General features: G+C 45.3%; 1 protein-coding gene across 1 annotated transcript in view; it reads left to right on the top strand.

Moving 5' to 3' along the window:
* Positions 1 to 6754, top strand: part of LOC142930507 (protein kish-A-like) — a 67137-nt gene extending 60383 nt beyond the window's left edge. The window contains exons 3-4 of the mRNA XM_076073010.1: positions 3770 to 3804; positions 4884 to 6754. Coding sequence (XP_075929125.1) covers positions 3770 to 3804; positions 4884 to 4954 — 106 coding nt within the window. The 3' untranslated portion in view covers positions 4955 to 6754. The remainder of the gene's footprint in view (positions 1 to 3769; positions 3805 to 4883) is intronic.
* The last annotated feature ends 13965 nt before the right edge of the window (positions 6755 to 20719 follow it).

Below are 20719 nucleotides of genomic sequence, written 5' to 3'. Positions count from 1 at the left end.
ACACACACACACACTGGGTAAAGTCACACACACACACTGGGTAAAGTCACACACACACTGGGTAAAGTCACACACACACACTGGTTAAAGTCACACACACACACTGGGTAAAGTCACACACACACACACACTGGGTAAAGTCACACACACACACTGGGTAAAGTCACACACACACACACTGGGTAAAGTCACACACACACTGGGTAAAGTCACAGACACACACTGGGTAAAGTCACAGACACACACTGGGTAAAGTCACACACACACACACTGGGTAAAGTCACACACTGGGTAAAGTCACACACACACTGGGTAAAGTCACGTAAAGTCACACACTGGGTCAAGTCACACACACACACACTGGGTAAAGTCACACACACACACACTGGGTAAAGTCACAGACACACACTGGGTAAAGTCACACACACTGGGTAAAGTCACACACACACACTGGGTAAAGTCACACACACACTGGGTAAAGTCACACACACACACACTGGGTAAAGTCACACACACACTGGGTAAAGTCACACACACACACTGGGTAAAGTCACACACACACACTGGGTAAAGTCTCTCACACACACTGGGTAAAGTCACACACACACACACACTGGGTAAAGTCACACACACACACTGGGTAAAGTCACACACACACACTGGTTAAAGTCACACACACACACTGGGTAAAGTCACACACACACACACTGGGTAAAGTCACACACACACACTGGGTAAAGTCACACACACACTGGGTAAAGTCACACACACACTGGGTAAAGTCACACACACACACTGGGTAAAGTCACACACACACACACTGGGTAAAGTCACACACACACTGGGTAAAGTCACACACACACACTGGGTAAAGTCACACACACACTGGGTAAAGTCACACACACACACACTGTTTAAAGTCACACACACACACTGGGTAAAGTCACACACACACACACTGGGTAAAGTCACACACACACACACTGGGTAAAGTCACACACACACACTGGGTAAAGTCACACACACACACACACTGGGTTAAGTCACACACACACTGGGTAAAGTCACACACACACACTGGTTAAAGTCACACACACACACTGGGTAAAGTCACACACACACACACTGGGTAAAGTCACACACACACACACTGGGTAAAGTCACACACACACTGGGTAAAGTCACACACACACTGGGTAAAGTCACACACACACACTGGGTAAAGTCACACACACACACACTGGGTAAAGTCACACACACACTGGGTAAAGTCACACACACACACTGGGTAAAGTCACACACACACTGGGTAAAGTCACACACACACACTGTTTAAAGTCACACACACACACTGGGTAAAGTCACACACACACACACTGGGTAAAGTCACACACACACACACTGGGTAAAGTCACACACACACACTGGGTAAAGTCACACACACACACACACTGGGTAAAGTCACACACACACTGGGTAAAGTCACACACACACACACTGGGTAAAGTCACACACACACTGGGTAAAGTCACAGACACACACTGGGTAAAGTCACAGACACACACTGGGTAAAGTCACACACACACACTGGGTAAAGTCACACACACACACACACTGGGTAAAGTCACACACTGGGTAAAGTCACACACACACTGGGTAAAGTCACGTAAAGTCACACACTGGGTAAAGTCACACACACACACACTGGGTAAAGTCACACACGCACACTGGGTAAAGTCACAGACACACACTGGGAAAAGTCACACACACACTGGGTAAAGTCACACACACATTGGGTAAAGTCACACACACACACACTGGGTAAAGTCACACACACTGGGTAAAGTCACACACACACACTGGGTAAAGTCACACACACACTGGGTAAAGTCTCACACACACATTGGGTAAAGTCACACACACACACACTGGGTAAGGTCACACACACACACACTGGGTAAAGTCACACACACACACTGGTTAAAGTCACACACACACACTGGGTAAAGTCACACACACACACACTGCGTAAAGTCACACACACACACTGGGTAAAGTCACACACACACACACTGGGTAAAGTCACACACACACTGGGTAAAGTCACACACACACACACTGGGTAAAGTCACACACACTGGGTAAAGTCACACACACACACTGGGTAAAGTCACACACACACTGGGTAAAGTCTCACACACACATTGGGTAAAGTCACACACACACACACTGGGTAAGGTCACACACACACACTGGGTAAAGTCACACACACACACTGGTTAAAGTCACACACACACACTGGGTAAAGTCACACACACACACACATTGGGTAAAGTCACACACACACACTGGGTAAAGTCACACACACACACACACTGGGTAAAGTCACACACACACTGGGTAAAGTCACACACACACACACTGGGTAAAGTCACACACACACACACTGGGTAAAGTCACACACACACTGGGTAAAGTCACACACACACACACTGGGTAAAGTCACACACTGGGTAAAGTCACACACACACTGGGTAAAGTCACACACACACATACTGGGTAAAGTCACACACTGGGTAAAGTCACACACACACACACACTGGGTAAAGTCACACACACACACACTGGGTAAAGTCACACACACACACACTGGGTAAAGTCACACACACACATACTGGGTAAAGTCACACACTGGGTAAAGTCACACACACACACTGGGTAAAGTCACAGACACACACTGGGTAAAGTCACACACACTCGGTAAAGTCACACACACACACTGGGTAAAGTCACACACACACATACTGGGTTAAGTCACACACACACATACTGGGTAAAGTCACACACTGGGTAAAGTCACACACACACATACTGGGTAAAGTCACACACTGGGTAAAGTCACACACACACATACTGGGTAAAGTCACACACTGGGTAAAGTCACACACACACACTGGGTAAAGTCACACACACACACTGGGTAAAGTCACACACACACACACTGGGTAAAGTCACACACATCCTGGGTAAAGTCACACACTGGGTAAAGTCACACACACACACTGGGTAAAGTCACACACATACTGGGTAAAGTCACACACTGGGTAAAGTCACACACACACACACACACGCTGTATACACAGCTTCTGTGGGGGAACAAGCACGATTTCAGCGAGATGTGTGTGGATGAGTGGGATTCGAACTGGGGTCGTCTGGTTCATAACGCAGCACGCTAACCACTACACACTCAAAGATCCCCCGTGTAGCCTGTAACAGACTGCTGGGGCAAGAGCTGTTAGCGAGTCGCACCTATAAAGACGGGCACGGAACACGGTGGGAGGTGGCCAACACCACGCCCAGCCGCCTTTGTCTCCCTAGTGGCGGCAATGTTTACATATCGTACCAGGTACTCATTTGTCGACTTAGAGGAGGCCCAGGACCGGTTCAGATAATTGTTACTGGTGTTGCTCCGTGAGCGGGATTCGAACTCGGGTCGCCGGGTTCGGAGCGCAGCGGGCGAACAAATACACTGCCACCCCCCGCTTCGGCTCACACACGCAGACGCACAATGCACAACCATGAACTAAGGCACACAATCACATATACGGTACTCATACATGCTAACTGTATATTAACATATATACAGCGCAAGTCAGATGGATTGACAGATGCACACTTGTGATGTTATGATATAGAATGTTACACATTGCATTGTTATCGTTACCTATCGATTTAAGTTGGCCACGTGCCTCTCTGCTTGTCTCTTCAGGCTTCTTGGAACCTTCTGGAAGTGTGCAAGAATTGGTGAGAACATTCCCGTCACCGTGCGTCACGTGATGAAGTTGTTCGCTCGTGTGATGTTCATAAAACGAGACAATTCTACAGCACAAATTAACAACAGCAAAAACACGACGACCCCACACGTTGTGATGTATATGGGTACTGAGAGAGGCGGTTGTTAAAAGGTATTTGGGGAAAACCGGGAATCATTTTCAAAAGTGGCTCAGGCCGCTGAGCCACCTCGCTGGAAAGTTCACAGAGGAAAAAAAAACGAAACAATTCTGTTTTGGAACACAGGAGGTCACGCAAGGTGGTCAAATAAAAGCCACGGTAATTTGTTTTTATCGGAGCAAGTTGAGATATTATTCACGCTTCACGGAAACCCCGGCAACGAGCCTACCTTTACCCTACCTTTTACCCTCACCCAATACAAATTACCCGATTACAGGGTAATTACTGGGGTACTACTACACGTGAAAAAGGTTTATAACAGGTAAATGCAAGGCAGAGCGCTTTATTCGATGATTCCAATTTTAAATGGAGGCCACGGACTGCGCCAAGGAGCTTTTAGCGAGCGGTAAACAATGTTTACACCTGCACCAGGTACTCACTTGAGGCTGATTCGACCTAGGGGAAGCCTAGGTCGAGGGGAAGCCTAGGTCGAATCACCGGTGTTGGCTGTGAGCAGGAATCGAACTCGGGTTGCCGGGTTCGTAGCGCGGCACGCTGATTCACCCGGTGACCAAGCTCTGTGGTCCTCTATATGTTAAGATGTTATGGACAATTAATGAGTGTTCACACATGGGAGGAAGCCGAAGCACCCGCAGAAAACCCTCGCGTGCGAGGGGAAACACTCCGTCCCATACAGGCGGAAACAGGTGAAGTCCACATATTTGCTGTACGCCATTTTCCCGGCGAGCCAGGATATAGGTGGCACCTTCTCAATGCCCACGGGAAGGGGAAGTTCACAACACTTGTGTGGTCATCCACCAACCATCCCTCGCCACCTCCACAGTGCTGGATGGAAGGGCACGTGTGCGTAGCCACCACCGCCCGGCAGAGACTAATCGGGGGACCTCTACTTTGTTTCGTTGCGTGCGCAGGCGAAAGGAAGAGCCCCCACGTGGCCGTCTGCTGTCTGCTCATGGCCCTGAGCATCCTCTGTGCCGAGTGAGCTCCGCTGATTCTCCGTCGCCCCACCCACCTCCACCGTCATGCGTACCGCGAGTGAACGAGGTTCAGTAGGAATTAACGCGGTTCATTTCGTCCGTTGTAATTGTTTGTATGTGTTCCCTGGAAATCAGTCTCTCGCTTCCACACCAAAGGAAAGGTTTGCCAGGAATCGCGTAGCCCCTGCGAGCAGGCATGCCAGGGGGGCATCTGGAAAGTCCATTCAGGTTTCTCGTGACCTTTGCATCGGCGCCCACCGATTCGTCGAAAAGAGTTGCTTCCGACGACACCGACACTCAAGGATAAAGATTAAAGCAAAACGGCACGCAGGTCATTTCTAGGCGGCAAAATCCAAGGCGCGATTCTGATCGCAGGATAGGCCCTCCCGCCGTGCCTCGCGCTGCATTGCCGTACCGTGCGAATAACGCACACAGCCTTCTGTTAGATCACTGACTCTAAAGTCAAAATTGCGTCCATTTTTAGATGGCAGCAGTAAGACAATGGGACAACTGCGTTACACTAGCTTCATCGTTGTTAGGAATCGTGAGTGCGGTTTGGCTTTCGTTGCCATACTGTCTCGTCCATGGCCTCGCGTGGAATTCGCTGGAATGCAATGTGCCGCTGCTGGAAAGATGAGAGCCTCGTGTCCATGAGCAGGGAATGGAATCCATCTCGCCCGGACCGAGTTCACGCTGCCTTGGCTGAGATTGGTACAAACACACGACCTGGGGCTCGTACAACAACAACCGGCATTCCCCACGATGTGGCGGTGACGTCACCACGACGCTTGTGCCAGGCTATGTGCATGTTAGGGCCACGTGAAGTGTCGAACGCCTGCTGGAAGGAGGTCACGGGGCAGACCCAGGTGCTACGGGTCGACTGACTGAGATGACTGGCAGATGCACCACCTGTGCCCCCTACTGTGTGCCAACTTGCTGGGGCTCGTAGAACACAGTCATTCACTCACTATTTTTTTTTTCACCAGGTAAGGCCCACTGAGCTATAAAGCTGTTGTTGAGAAGCCACCTGGCTATCACAAATTATAGCTGAGCGAAGTGGCTTATCAACGTGTGGACATTTATAGCAGCAGGCAAATACTCTAAACGCATTTTTTTAATGTGGAGGGAAAAAACCAGAGGACCCGGAGAAAAATCCACGCGACCATAGGTAGAGAGACGTGCAGACTCCAAATATACAGCAGCAGCAGGCGTCAGGGTTGAGATCGAACCCATGACCTCCTGTATACTAGGCGAAGTAGTTAACATCTTGCCAGCATGGCGCACGATCCAGTTAAATAATTCAACGAAGGCCAGTTCTGATATATATCTTTTACACACAGGATTTTTGTTAGTATGAAGTGATCAGTATCATTATGATGAATGAAACACAATTTCAGTCATAATTCACCGAGTGAACAGTGCACCGTGATTTTTCAGAGAATGGCTGCGGTATGACATGTCACGCCACGACCACTCGTAGAAGACCTATCCACACTCGGCCCATATGTTGTATCTGCCTTCACAAAACGGTGTTTGTCGCACGGCAATCAAGCCCAAAACGTTTTCTTCCCATCTCTGAAAATAAAACGAAATGAAGTGGTAAACCACATTGGGTACAATGGCTGTATGTGTTACTTGTTCGGAGTTGTTGGTGACCGCACTGAGCCTGCATCAACTCGTTCGATTTTTGTTATTGTTGTTGTAATTCGCTGATTCCGCGCCTCTACCGGACGTCTGTGCAAAAGAGCTTCATAGCTCATCGGATTCCTCCAGGATAAATAAACGTTCTGATTCTAATCTCGCGACATTTGACCACGTGCTTGCTTATTATGCGCGTGTGTGTGTGTGGGTAGGTATTCAATCTCCTGGCGGAACCAGGAGATTGAATACTCCAGAAACAACGAAAAGCCACTACGGTTGGCCACGTGGAATGTTCGAACGCTCACTGCAGAGGAGAGGCTGCCACTCCTCTGTCGGGAGCTGGACCGGTACCGCCTGGATCTATGCGGCATTCAGGAGGTCCGGTGGACCGGCTCTGGCTCCTGCCACCATAAGGGGTGGACAGTCCTCTACTCGGGGCAGCAGACTGCCAAACAACAGGGTGTGGGTCTTCTTTTGAACAAAAGAATGAAGGGGGCGTGGGAGCGTGGCGGTGAGGTGTGGGAAGCTGTAAGCCCCAGGCTACTTTGGGCTCGCCTTCCCATCAACCGGAGGCGAGGAATGGTGGTCGTGGTTACTTATGCCCCCACCGAAGATGAACATCCGTGGAGGGATGCAGGCAAAGCCGATGAGTCAGATGCCTTCTATGACCTCCTGTCACAGGTGCTGGCTAAAGTGGCCCCTCGGGATAGAGTCATCATGTTGGGTGACTTCAATGCCCGAGTTGGTCATGATACTGGCACCTGGTCTGGAGTGATTGGAGGGCATGGGCCAGATCAGCTCAATAACAACGGTAGGAGGCTGCTAGATTTTTGTGCAGCCCATGGGCTTGTAATTACCAACACGCTGTTCCGGCATCGGCGCATCCACACAACATCATGGATGCATGCCGGGTCCAAGCAAGAACATCTGCTGGACTACATAGTGACGGACCAGCGAATGCGAGCCCATGTCCTTGACACCAGGACCTACCGTGGAGCTGATCTGCCCTCTGACCATCGACTAGTCATCTGTAAGATGCGCCTGCCATTCTTCCACTCCGGTGGTGGGTGTACACCCAAGACCCCATTCCAACCTAAAGTGGCCTGGTCTCAGTTATCTGATGAAAGTTGCAAGCGAGAATTTCATCATCGCTTGCGGCTGGGATTGGCATCGTCCCCGACTCCTCCTGATGTCGAGGGTAAATGGGCGAGGTTTAGGACTGTGACTCATGCAGCTGCAATGGCTGCTTTGGGTACGCGGTCCAGACCTCCCCAGACACCCTGGATGACAGAGGAGTTGTTCACGATGGTTGAGAAAAAGCGACAGGCCCACTGTCATCGGCTACAGAATCCCACGTCAGAGAATGAGGAGGCTTACCGCAGCCTTCGCTCGGAGGTTCGCAGAGCCGTGAGGCGCTGCAAGGATGGGTGGTGGTCGCGGGTTGCTGAGGAGATGGAGTCTGCCTCAGTGGCCCGTGATCACAAATCTCTATTTAACTCCATCAAAAAAGTAACCTGCAGCGCCACACCTATTACCATCATTAGGGGAAAAAACGGTGATCCAATTTCCGACCCCCAGGAACAGGTTCGCAGATTTGCTGAGCATTTCTGTGAGGTCCTGGGGGAGGGAAAATCCCTCAGCCAGGAAAACATCGTGGCACAAAGTGAGGATGACCCTGCTGAGGCTGCGGTGCCTCAAATATTGGATGAAGTCACCCCCTGTGAGTGGCTGGCTGAGGTGCCATCTGCTGAGGAAGTATTGAAGGCGATCCGGAGTCTGAGACCAGGAAAGGCAGCGGGCAGAGATGATCTCCCAAGCGAAATGCTGAGGGAGGGTGGCGTTTGTGCACAGACTGGCCTATATGACATCATAACAACAGTCTGGACCACTGGACGGGTTCCGCAGGATTGGAAGGATGCCCTGGTGGTCCCCCTTTTTAAGAAGGGGGACCGCACAGACTGTAACAACTACAGGGGCATCTCACTCCTCAGTGTGCCGGGAAAGGTCCTGGCAAGGATTATTCAGCATCGCCTTGCCAGGCACGCTGAGGAGAGGCTTGCGGAGCCCCAATGCGGTTTCAGGAAAGGGCGGTCCTGCACAGATGCCATATTTTCTGTCCGTCTGCTACAGCAGAGGTGTAGGGAATTCCAACAAGACCTACATCTCTGCTTTATTGACCTGGTCAAGGCCTATGATACCATCAGTAGGCCTGGGCTCTGGGTCGTTCTTCGTGCTTTTGGAGTACCTGACCCTCTGCTCACGATCATTAAGGACCTTCATGATGGTGAGCGGGCCCGGGTAAAACTACGTGGCCGGGAGTCAGAGCCATTCCCTGTACACCTTGGGGTGCGACAGGGATGTCCTCTGGCTCCCACATTATTTAACATCTATTTTGACCACGTAGTTCGTGAAGCCTTCAATAGCTGTACCGGGGGAATCTCCATATGGTACAGATATAATGGGAGGCTAATCGATGCCCGGGTGCGGTCAAGGGATGGCTCCCTATTGCTCAACCACGTTATGTATGCTGATGACTTGGTAATAGCTGCTCAGTCAGAGGAGGAGTTGGAGACGCTGCTGCTGAGACTGGAGCGTGCCACTAAGAGGTGGGGCCTTACCATCAGCCCCACCAAAACTAAGCACCTGCCTGGGTATTTTGTACCATCGGACACTCCACCCCCACAACTCCCAATCGGTGATGGGGCAGTTGTGGAGAGAGTGGAGAGTTTCCCATACCTGGGCAGTGTGCTTATGACTGGCTCCAGTTTAACAGTAGAGGTCTCACTCCGAATCAGTCGAGCGGCAATATCTTTTCATCGGTTGCGTAACTCTGTGTGGAAGCTACCTGGTCTGTCGCTCCGCACTAAGCTTCAGGTCTTCTCGGCCACGGTCATTCCCTCCCTTCTCTACGCTTGCGAAACGTGGACCCCCCTAATGGAACATCTTCGCCGGTTAGAAACATTTAGGCTGGCCTGCCTACGATCCATCCTGGGTTTAACCAGACTGGATTGTGTGAGGAGCTCACAAATCCTTGAAAGATCTGGGCAGGGTCCCATCGGTGAGCTCCTCCGGCAGGCAAGGCTGCGATGGCTGGGTCATGTAGCCCGCATGCCCAGCCACCGCATGCCGAAACAGCTTTTGTTTGGCCGGATTGAGGGGGCTAAGTGGGCACGGCACGGGCTAGAGAAGAGATGGAGTGATGTGGTACAGGAGGACGTGGAGCTGAGTGGACTTGCCGATGACTGGTACCAGCGGTGTCAAGATCGGCCTCTGTGGAGGAGGCTCGTGAAGGATGCTACTGGGCAGTTGGAGGCAGTCGCCCTCCAACAACAACGGAGGGCGGAGGAGCGACGCTCACAACAGCGAGCGGAGCGCCGGGTGGCTAAAGCACAGCAGGTTGGCACAGTAGGGGGCACAGGTGGTGCATCAGCCAGTCATCTCAGTCAGTCGACCCGTGGCACCTGGGTCTGCCCCGTGACCTCCTGCCAGCGGGCGTTCGACACTTCACGTGGCCTCAGGGTGCACATAGCCTGGCACAAGCGTCGTGGTGACGTCACCGCCACTTAGTGGCGAATGGCGGTTGTTGTTGTTGTTGTGTCACTTCACACTCTAGACACGCTTGCAAATGAAATGTTCCATCTCAAGGGATTAAAGGGATAACATGTTGATAGTAGAACAAACGCCGGGGTGAGAGCTCCACAACACACACACAGAGACGTGAGAAGAGCACGCAGCCCCTGTGCAACAAAACACTGTCAGCATTTTCTAAAGAGGTGCAACTGTGGTCCTGCCGTCTTAGGTCAACATCAAAATAAATTTGAGCAAAATGTCACGCGGTTGTATGCCAGACAGTGATCGAGTGATGGACACCCGCGGTCTGGTTTCATCGTCATTAGGGCTCATCGGCGCAGTCCAGTGAGCAGTGCTCACTCCTGCAAGGTCTGTATCTGGACACCATGCACGTCGGCTCCCCACTTCCATACCATGAGACCCATTTAGCCAAAGGCCAATGCCAACAATGGGCGACTCTGTAAGTAACGACGAAACACCCATCATAACACAATACTAATAATAATAATATCACTGGTGCTGTCAAATGTATTTTGATGGTGGCCTAAGTCATGAGGAGCACGATGGACTTCTTCAGGAACTGCTGAGATTTATTATTATGTGGAGTGCACATAGGCTGTGCTTTTTTACCACGTGTTGTGTGATGGGGGGGGGGTTTCCAGGCCTGCACAGTGCTGTGCTGATGGGGCTTTTCTCGTCAATTGAAGATTCCGCCGCGTTAGAACCCAGCGATATCGGCGACCTCAGCTCGCGCGATGGCACAACGTTACCGCAAGTTCTCAAGAATCAATGGGCAATGGTGCAGCAGCAGCAGACCCTGCTGTTGGGACCGAGCATTCGGGTTTCAAAGCGCTCGTTCGATTCAACGACAATATCGTGGGGTGTGAATGAAAATGTTTTTCTTGACTTAGATTTGAACGAAATTGAAGGCGCGCCCTCCCAGCGGTTAATTTTGTCGAATGCAATCGACGATGATTTGTTAAATGCCTCGAACCTGCTTCAACTTGCGTCTCAATTTTAACATTAAAACCCGATCACCCTGATGAGCCCTAACCTAGTAACGAAGTCCTACAACTACTGGTAGTACTGACTAACATAGCTACTGACTAGCAGTGCTGCTGACTAACAGTACTGACTAACATAGCTTCGAACTAACATAGCTACTGACTAACAGTGTTACAGACTTACATAACTACTGACTAACAGTGCTACCGACTAACAGTACTGACCAACAAAGTTACTGACTAACAGTGCTACTGACTAACAGTACTGACTAACATAGCTACTGACTAACAGTGCTACTTACTAACAGTACTGACTAACATAGCTACTGACTAACAGTGCTACTGACTAACAGTGTTACTGACTAACATAGCTACTGACTAACAGTGCTACTGACTAACAGTGTTACTGACTAACATAGCTGCTGACTAACAGTGCTACTGACTAACAGTGTTACTGACTAACATAGCTACTGGCTAACCTAGCTACTGACTAACAGTGCTACTGACTAACAGTGCTACTGACTAACATAGCTACTGACTAACAGTGCTACCGACTAACAGTACTGACTAACATAGCTACTGACTAACAGTGCTACTGACTAACAGTACTGACTAACATAGCTACTGACTAACAGTGCTACTGACTAACAGTACTGACTAACATAGCTACTGACTAACAGTGCTACTGACTAACAGTGTTACTGACTAACATAGCTACTAACAGTGCTACTGACTAACAGTGTTACTGACTAACATAGCTACTGACTAACAGTGCTACTGACTAACAGTGTTACTGACTAACATAGATACTGGCTAACCTAGCTACTGACTAACAGTGCTACTGACTAACAGTGCTACTGAATAACAGTGTCACTGACTAACATAGCTACTGACTAACAGTGCTACTGACTAACAGTACTGACTAAGAGTGGTACTGACTAATATAGCTATTGACTAACAGTGCTACTGACTAACAGTACTGACTAATAGTGTTACTGACTAACAGTACTAACAGTGTTACTGACTAACGGTACTACTGACTAACAGTACTGACTAACAGTGTTACTGACTAACATAGCTACTGACTAACAGTGCTACTGACTAACAGTACTGACTAACAGTGTTACTGACTAACAGTGCTACTGACTAACAGTAATGACTAACAGTGTTACTGACTAACAGTGCTACTGACTAACAGTAGTACTGACTAACATAGCTACTGACTAACAGTGCTACTGACTAACAGTACTGACTAACAATGTAACTGACTAACAAGGCTACTGATTAATAGTACTGACTAACAGTGCTACTGACTAACAGTACTGACTAAAGGTAGTACTGACTAACATAGCTACTGACTAACAGTGCTACTGACTAACAGTACTGACTAACAGTGTTACTGACTAACAAGGCTACTGATTAACAGTACTAACAGTGTTACTGACTAACAGTGTTACTGACTAACAGTGGTACTGACTAACAGTACTGACTAACAGTGCTACTGACTAACAGTACTGACTAACAGTGCTACTGACTAACAGTGTTACTGACTAACATTACTGACTAACAGTGTTACTAACTAACAGTGCTACCGATTAACAGTACTGACTAACATAGCTACTGACTAACAGTGCTAATAACTAACATTGTTACTGACTAACAGTACTGACTAACAGAGCTACTGACTAACAGTGCTACTGACTAACAGCACTGACTAACAGTGTTACTGACTAACAGTGCTACTGATTAACAGGACTAACAGTGCTACTCACTAACAGTGTTACTAACAGTTCTGACTAACAGTGTTACTGACTAACAGTGCTACTGATTAACAGTACTGACTAACATAGCTACTGACTAAAAGTGCTACTGACTAACAGTACTGACTAACATAGCTACTGACTAACAGTGCTACTGACTAACAGTACTGACTAACATTGTTACTGACTAACAGTGCTACTGATTAACAGGACTAACAGTGCTACTCACTAACAGTGTTACTAACAGTACTGACTAACAGTGTTACTGACTAACAGTGCTACTGATTGACAGTACTGACTAACATAGCTACTGACTAACAGTGTTACTGACTAACAGTACTGACTAACAGTGTTACTGACTAACAGTGTTACTGACTAACAGTGCTACTGACTAACAGTGCCACTGATTAACAGTACTGACTAACAGTGCTACTGACTTACAGTACTACTGACTAATAGTGCTACTGACTAACGGGGTTGCTGACTAACAGTGTTACTGACTAACAGTATTGACTAAGAGTGCTACTGACTAACAGTGTTACTGACTAACAGTACTGACTAACAGTGCTACTGTCTAACAGTGCTATTGACTAACAGTGTTACTGACTAACAGTGCTACTGACTAACAGTACTGAATAACAGTGTTACTGACAAACAGTACTGAATAACAGTGTTACTAACTAACAGTGTTACTGACTAACGGTACTGACTAACAGTGGTACTGACTAACAGTGCTACTGACTAACATTAATGACTAACAGTGCTACTGAATAACAGTGTTACTGACTAACAGTACTGACTAACAGTGCTACTGAATAACAGTGTTACTGACTAACAGTACTGACTAACAGTGCTACTGACTAACAGTGCTACTGACTAACAGTACTTACTAACAGTGTTACTGACTAATAGTACTGACTAACAGTGTTACTGACTAACAGTACTGACTAACAGTGCTTCTGACTAACAGTACTGACTAACAGTGCTACACACTGACAGTGTTACTGACTAACATTACTGACTAACAGTGGTACTAACTAACAGTGCTACTGACTAACAGTACTGACTAACAGTGTTACTGACTAACAGTACTGACTAACAGTGTTACTGACTAACAGTACTGACTAACAGTGCTACTGACGAACAGTACTGACTAACAGTGATACTGACTGACAGTGTTACTGACTAACATTACTGACTAACAGTGGTACTAACTAACAGTGCTACTGATTAACAGTACTGACTAACATAGCTACTGACTAACAGTGCTACTGACTAACATTACTGACTAACAGTGCTTCTGAATAACAGTGTTACTGACTAACAGTACTGACTAACAGTGTTACTGACTAACAGTACTGACTAACAGTGCTACTGAATAACATTACTGACTAACAGTGCTACTGACTAACAGTGTTACTGACTAACATTACTGACTAACAGTGTTAGTAACTAACAGTGCTGCTGATTAACAGTACTGACTAACATAGCTACTGATTAACAGTGCTACTGACTAACAGTACTGACTAACAGTGTTGCTGACTAACAGTGCTACTGATTATCAGTACTAAAAGTGCTATTGACTAACAGTGTTACTGACTAACAGTACTGACTAACAGTGTTACTGACTAACAGTGCTACTGATTAACAGTGCAGACTAACAGTGCTACTGACTAACAGTACTGACTAACAGTGTTACTGACTAACAGTGCTACTGATTAACAGTACTAACAGTGCTATTGACTAACAGTGTTACTGACTAACAATACTGACTAACAGTGTTATTGATTAACAGTGTTACTTACTAACAGTACTGACTAACAGTTCTACTGACTAACAGTGCTACCGACTAACAGTACTGACTAACAGTGTTACTGACTAACAGTGTTACTGACTAACATTACTGACTAACAGTGCTACTGAATAACAGTGTTACTGACTAACAGTACTGACTACCAGTGCTACTGACTAACAGTACTGACTAACAGTGTTACTGACTAACAGTGTTACTGACTAACAGTACTGACTACCAGTGCTACTGACTAACAGTACTGACTAACAGTGTTACTGACTAACAGTGTTACTGACTAACAGTGCTACTGATTAACAGTACTAACAGTGCTATTGACTAACAGTGTTACTGACTAACAATACTGACTAACAGTGTTATTGATTAACAGTGTTACTTACTATCAGTACTGACTAACAGTTCTACTGACTAACAGTGCTACCGACTAACAGTACTGACTAACAGTGTTACTGACTAACAGTGTTACTGACTAACATTACTGACTAACAGTGCTACTGAATAACAGTGTTACTGACTAACAGTACTGACTACCAGTGCTACTGACTAACAGTACTGACTAACAGTGTTACTGACTAACAGTGTTACTGACTAACAGTACTGCCTAACAGTGTTACTGACTAACAGTACTGACTAACAGAGCTACTGACTAACAGTGCTACTGACTAACAGTACTGACTCACAGTGCAACTGACTAACAGTGTTACTGACTAACATTACTGACTAACAGTGCTTTTGAAAAACAGTGTTACTGACTAACAGTGCAACTGACTAACAGTGTTACTGACTAACAGTACTGAATAACAGTGCTACTGACTAACAGTGCTACTGACTAACAGTACTGACTAGCAGTGCTACTAACAGTGTTACTGACTAACATTACTGACTAACAGTGTTAGTAACTAACAGTGCTGCTGATTAACAGTACTGACTAACATAGCTACTGACTAACAGTGCTACTGACTAACAGTACTGACTAACAGTGCTACTAACTAACAATGCTACTGATTAACAGTACTGACTAACATAGCTACTGACTAACAGTGCTACTGACTAACAGTACTCACTAACAGTACTGATTAACAGTGCTACTGACTAACAGTACTGACTAACAGTGTTACTGACTAACAGTGCTACTGATTATGAGGACTAACAGTTTTACTGACTAACAGTGTTACTGACTAACAGTGCTAACAGTGCTACTGACTAACAGTGTTACTCACTAACAGTACTGACTAACAGTGTTACTGACTAACAGTGTTACTGACTAACAGTACTGACTAACAGTGTTACTAACTAACAGTGTTACTGACTAACGGTACTGACTAACAGTGCTACTGACTAACAGTGCTACTGACTAACAGTACTGACTAACAGTGTTACTGACTAACAGTGCTACTGATTATGAGGACTAACAGTGTTACTGACTAACAGTGTTACTGATTAACAGTGCTAACAGTGCTACTGACTAACAGTGATACTCACTAACAGTACTGACTAACAGTGTTACTGACTAACAGTGTTACTGACTAACAGTACTGACTAACAGTGTTACTAACTAACAGTGTTACTGACTAACGGTACTGACTAACAGTGCTACTGACTAACAGTGCTACTGTCTAACAGTACTGACTAACAGTGTTACTGACTAACAGTGTTACTGACTAACATTACGGACTAACAGTGTTAGTAACTAACAGTGCTGCTGGTTAACAGTGCTGACTACCAGTGCTATTGACTAACAGTACTGACTAACAATGTAACTGACTAACATAGCTACTGACTAACAGTGCTACTGATTAACAGTACTAACAGTGCTACTGACTACCAGTGTTACTGACTAACAGAACTGACTAACAGTGTTACTGACTAACAGTGCTACTGATTAACAGTACTGACTAACAGTGTTACTGACTAACAGTGCTACTGACTAACAGTGCTACTGACTAACTGTTACTAACTAACAGTACTGACTAACAGTGCTACCGACTAACAGTGCTGCTGATTAACAGTACTGACTACCAGTGCTATTGACTAACAGTACTGACTAACAGTGTTACTGACTAACATAGCTACTGACTAACAGTGCTACTGATTAACAGTACTAACAGTGCTACTGACTAACAGTGTTACGGACTAACAGTACTGACTAACAGTGTTACTGACTAACAGTGCTACTGATTAACAGTACTGACTAACAGTACTGACTAACAGTGCTACTGACTAACAGTGCTACTGACTAACTGTTACTGACTAACAGTACTGACTAACAGTGCTACTGACTTACAGTGCTACTGATTAACAGTACTGACTAACATAGCTAATGACTAACAGTGCTACTAACAGTGTTATTGACTAACAGTATTACAGACTAACAGTACCGACTAACAGTGTTACTGACTAACAGTGCTACTAATTAACAGTACTGAATAACAGTGCTACTGACTAAGAGTGCTACTGACTAACAGTACTGACTAACAGTGCTACTGACTAACAGTGCTACTGACTAATAGTACTGACTTACAGTGCTACTGACTAACAGTGCTACTGACTAACAGTACTGACTAACAGTGCTACTGACTAACAGTGCTACTGATTATCAGTACTAAAAGTGCTATTGACTAACAGTGTTACTGACTAACAGTACTGACTAACAGTGCTACTGACTAACAGTGCTACTGATTATCAGTACTAAAAGTGCTATTGACTAACAGTGTTACTGACTAACAGTACTGACTAACAGTGCTACTGACTAACAGTACTGACTAACAGTGCTACTGACTAACAGTGCTACTGACTAACAGTACTTACCAACATAGCTACTGACTAAAAGTGCTACTGACTAACAGTACTGACTAACAGTGTTACAGACTAACACTGCTACTGATTATCAGTACTAACAGTGTTACTAACAGTGTTACTGACTAACAGTACTGACTAACAGTGTTACTGACTAACAGTGCTACAGATTAACATTACTGACTAACAGTGCAACTGACTAACAGTACTGACTAACAGTACTGACTAACAGTGTTACTGACAAACAGTACTGAATAACAGTGTTACTAACTAACAGTGTTACTGACTAACGGTACTGACTAACAGTGCTACTGAATAACAGTGCTACTGACTAACATTAATGACTAACAGTGCTACTGAATAACAGTGTTACTGACTAACAGTACTGACTAACAGTGCTACTGAATAACAGTACTGACTAACAGTGTTACTGACTAACAGTGCTACTGATTAACAGTACTGACTAACAGTGCAACTGACTAATAGTACTGACTAACAGTACTGACTAACAGTGTTACTGACAAACAGTACTGAATAACAGTGTTACTAACTAACAGTGTTACTGACTAACGGTACTGACTAACAGTGGTACTGACTAACAGTGCTACTGACTAACATTAATGACTAACAGTGCTACTGAATAACAGTGTTACTGACTAACAGTACTGACTAACAGTGCTACTGAATAACAGTGTTACTGACTAACAGTACTGACTAACAGTGCTACTGACTAACAGTGCTACTGACTAACAGTACTGACTAACAGTGTTACTGACTAACAGTACTGACTAACAGTGTTACTGACTAACAGTACTGACTAACAGTGCTTCTGACTAACAGTACTGACTAACAGTGCTACACACTGACAGTGTTACTGACTAACATTACTGACTAACAGTGGTACTAACTAACAGTGCTACTGACTAACAGTACTGACTAACAGTGTTACTGACTAACAGTACTGACTAACAGTGTTACTGACTAACAGTACTGACTAACAGTGCTACTGACGAACAGTACTGACTAACAGTGATACTGACTGACAGTGTTACTGACTAACATTACTGACTAACAGTGGTACTAACTAACAGTGCTACTGATTAACAGTACTGACTAACATAGCTACTGACTAACAGTGCTACTGACTAACAGTACTGACTAACAGTACTGATTAACAGTGCAACTGACTAACAGTGTTACTGACGAACATTACTGACTAACAGTGCTTCTGAATAACAGTGTTACTGACTAACAGTACTGACTAACAGTGTTACTGACTAACAGTACTGACTAACAGTGCTACTGAATAACATTACTGACTAACAGTGCTACTGACTAACAGTGTTACTGACTAACATTACTGACTAACAGTGTTAGTAACTAACAGTGCTGCTGATTAACAGTACTGACTAACATAGCTACTGATTAACAGTGCTACTGACTAACAGTACTGACTAACAGTGTTGCTGACTAACAGTGCTACTGATTATCAGTACTAAAAGTGCTATTGACTAACAGTGTTACTGACTAACAGTACTGACTAACAGTGTTACTGACTAACAGTGCTACTGATTAACAGTGCAGACTAACAGTGCTACTGACTAACAGTACTGACTAACAGTGTTACTGACTAACAGTGCTACTGATTAACAGTACTAACAGTGCTATTGACTAACAGTGTTACTGACTAACAATACTGACTAACAGTGTTATTGATTAACAGTGTTACTTACTAACAGTACTGACTAACAGTTCTACTGACTAACAGTGCTACCGACTAACAGTACTGACTAACAGTGTTACTGACTAACAGTGTTACTGACTAACATTACTGACTAACAGTGCTACTGAATAACAGTGTTACTGACTAACAGTACTGACTACCAGTGCTACTGACTAACAGTACTGACTAACAGTGTTACTGACTAACAGTGTTACTGACTAACAGTACTGACTACCAGTGCTACTGACTAACAGTACTGACTAACAGTGTTACTGACTAACAGTGTTACTGACTAACAGTGCTACTGATTAACAGTACTAACAGTGCTATTGACTAACAGTGTTACTGACTAACAATACTGACTAACAGTGTTATTGATTAACAGTGTTACTTACTATCAGTACTGACTAACAGTTCTACTGACTAACAGTGCTACCGACTAACAGTACTGACTAACAGTGTTACTGACTAACAGTGTTACTGACTAACATTACTGACTAACAGTGCTACTGAATAACAGTGTTACTGACTAACAGTACTGACTACCAGTGCTACTGACTAACAGTACTGACTAACAGTGTTACTGACTAACAGTGTTACTGACTAACAGTACTGCCTAACAGTGTTACTGACTAACAGTACTGACTAACAGAGCTACTGACTAACAGTGCTACTGACTAACAGTACTGACTCACAGTGCAACTGACTAACAGTGTTACTGACTAACATTACTGACTAACAGTGCTTTTGAAAAACAGTGTTACTGACTAACAGTGCAACTGACTAACAGTGTTACTGACTAACAGTACTGAATAACAGTGCTACTGACTAACAGTGCTACTGACTAACAGTACTGACTAGCAGTGCTACTAACAGTGTTACTGACTAACATTACTGACTAACAGTGTTAGTAACTAACAGTGCTGCTGATTAACAGTACTGACTAACATAGCTACTGACTAACAGTGCTACTGACTAACAGTACTGACTAACAGTGCTACTAACTAACAATGCTACTGATTAACAGTACTGACTAACATAGCTACTGACTAACAGTGCTACTGACTAACAGTACTCACTAACAGTACTGATTAACAGTGCTACTGACTAACAGTACTGACTAACAGTGTTACTGACTAACAGTGCTACTGATTATGAGGACTAACAGTTTTACTGACTAACAGTGTTACTGACTAACAGTGCTAACAGTGCTACTGACTAACAGTGTTACTCACTAACAGTACTGACTAACAGTGTTACTGACTAACAGTGTTACTGACTAACAGTACTGACTAACAGTGTTACTAACTAACAGTGTTACTGACTAACGGTACTGACTAACAGTGCTACTGACTAACAGTGCTACTGACTAACAGTACTGACTAACAGTGTTACTGACTAACAGTGCTACTGATTATGAGGACTAACAGTGTTACTGACTAACAGTGTTACTGATTAACAGTGCT

This window comes from Petromyzon marinus, chromosome 40, assembly GCF_048934315.1.
Source record: "Petromyzon marinus isolate PM22_M1 ecotype Great Lakes invasive population chromosome 40, UKy_Petmar_22M1.pri1.0, whole genome shotgun sequence".
Classification (NCBI taxonomy): Eukaryota; Metazoa; Chordata; class Hyperoartia; order Petromyzontiformes; family Petromyzontidae; genus Petromyzon; species Petromyzon marinus.
The sequence above is the reverse complement of the archived record's forward strand: the minus strand, read 5'-3'. Positions and strand labels throughout refer to the sequence as shown.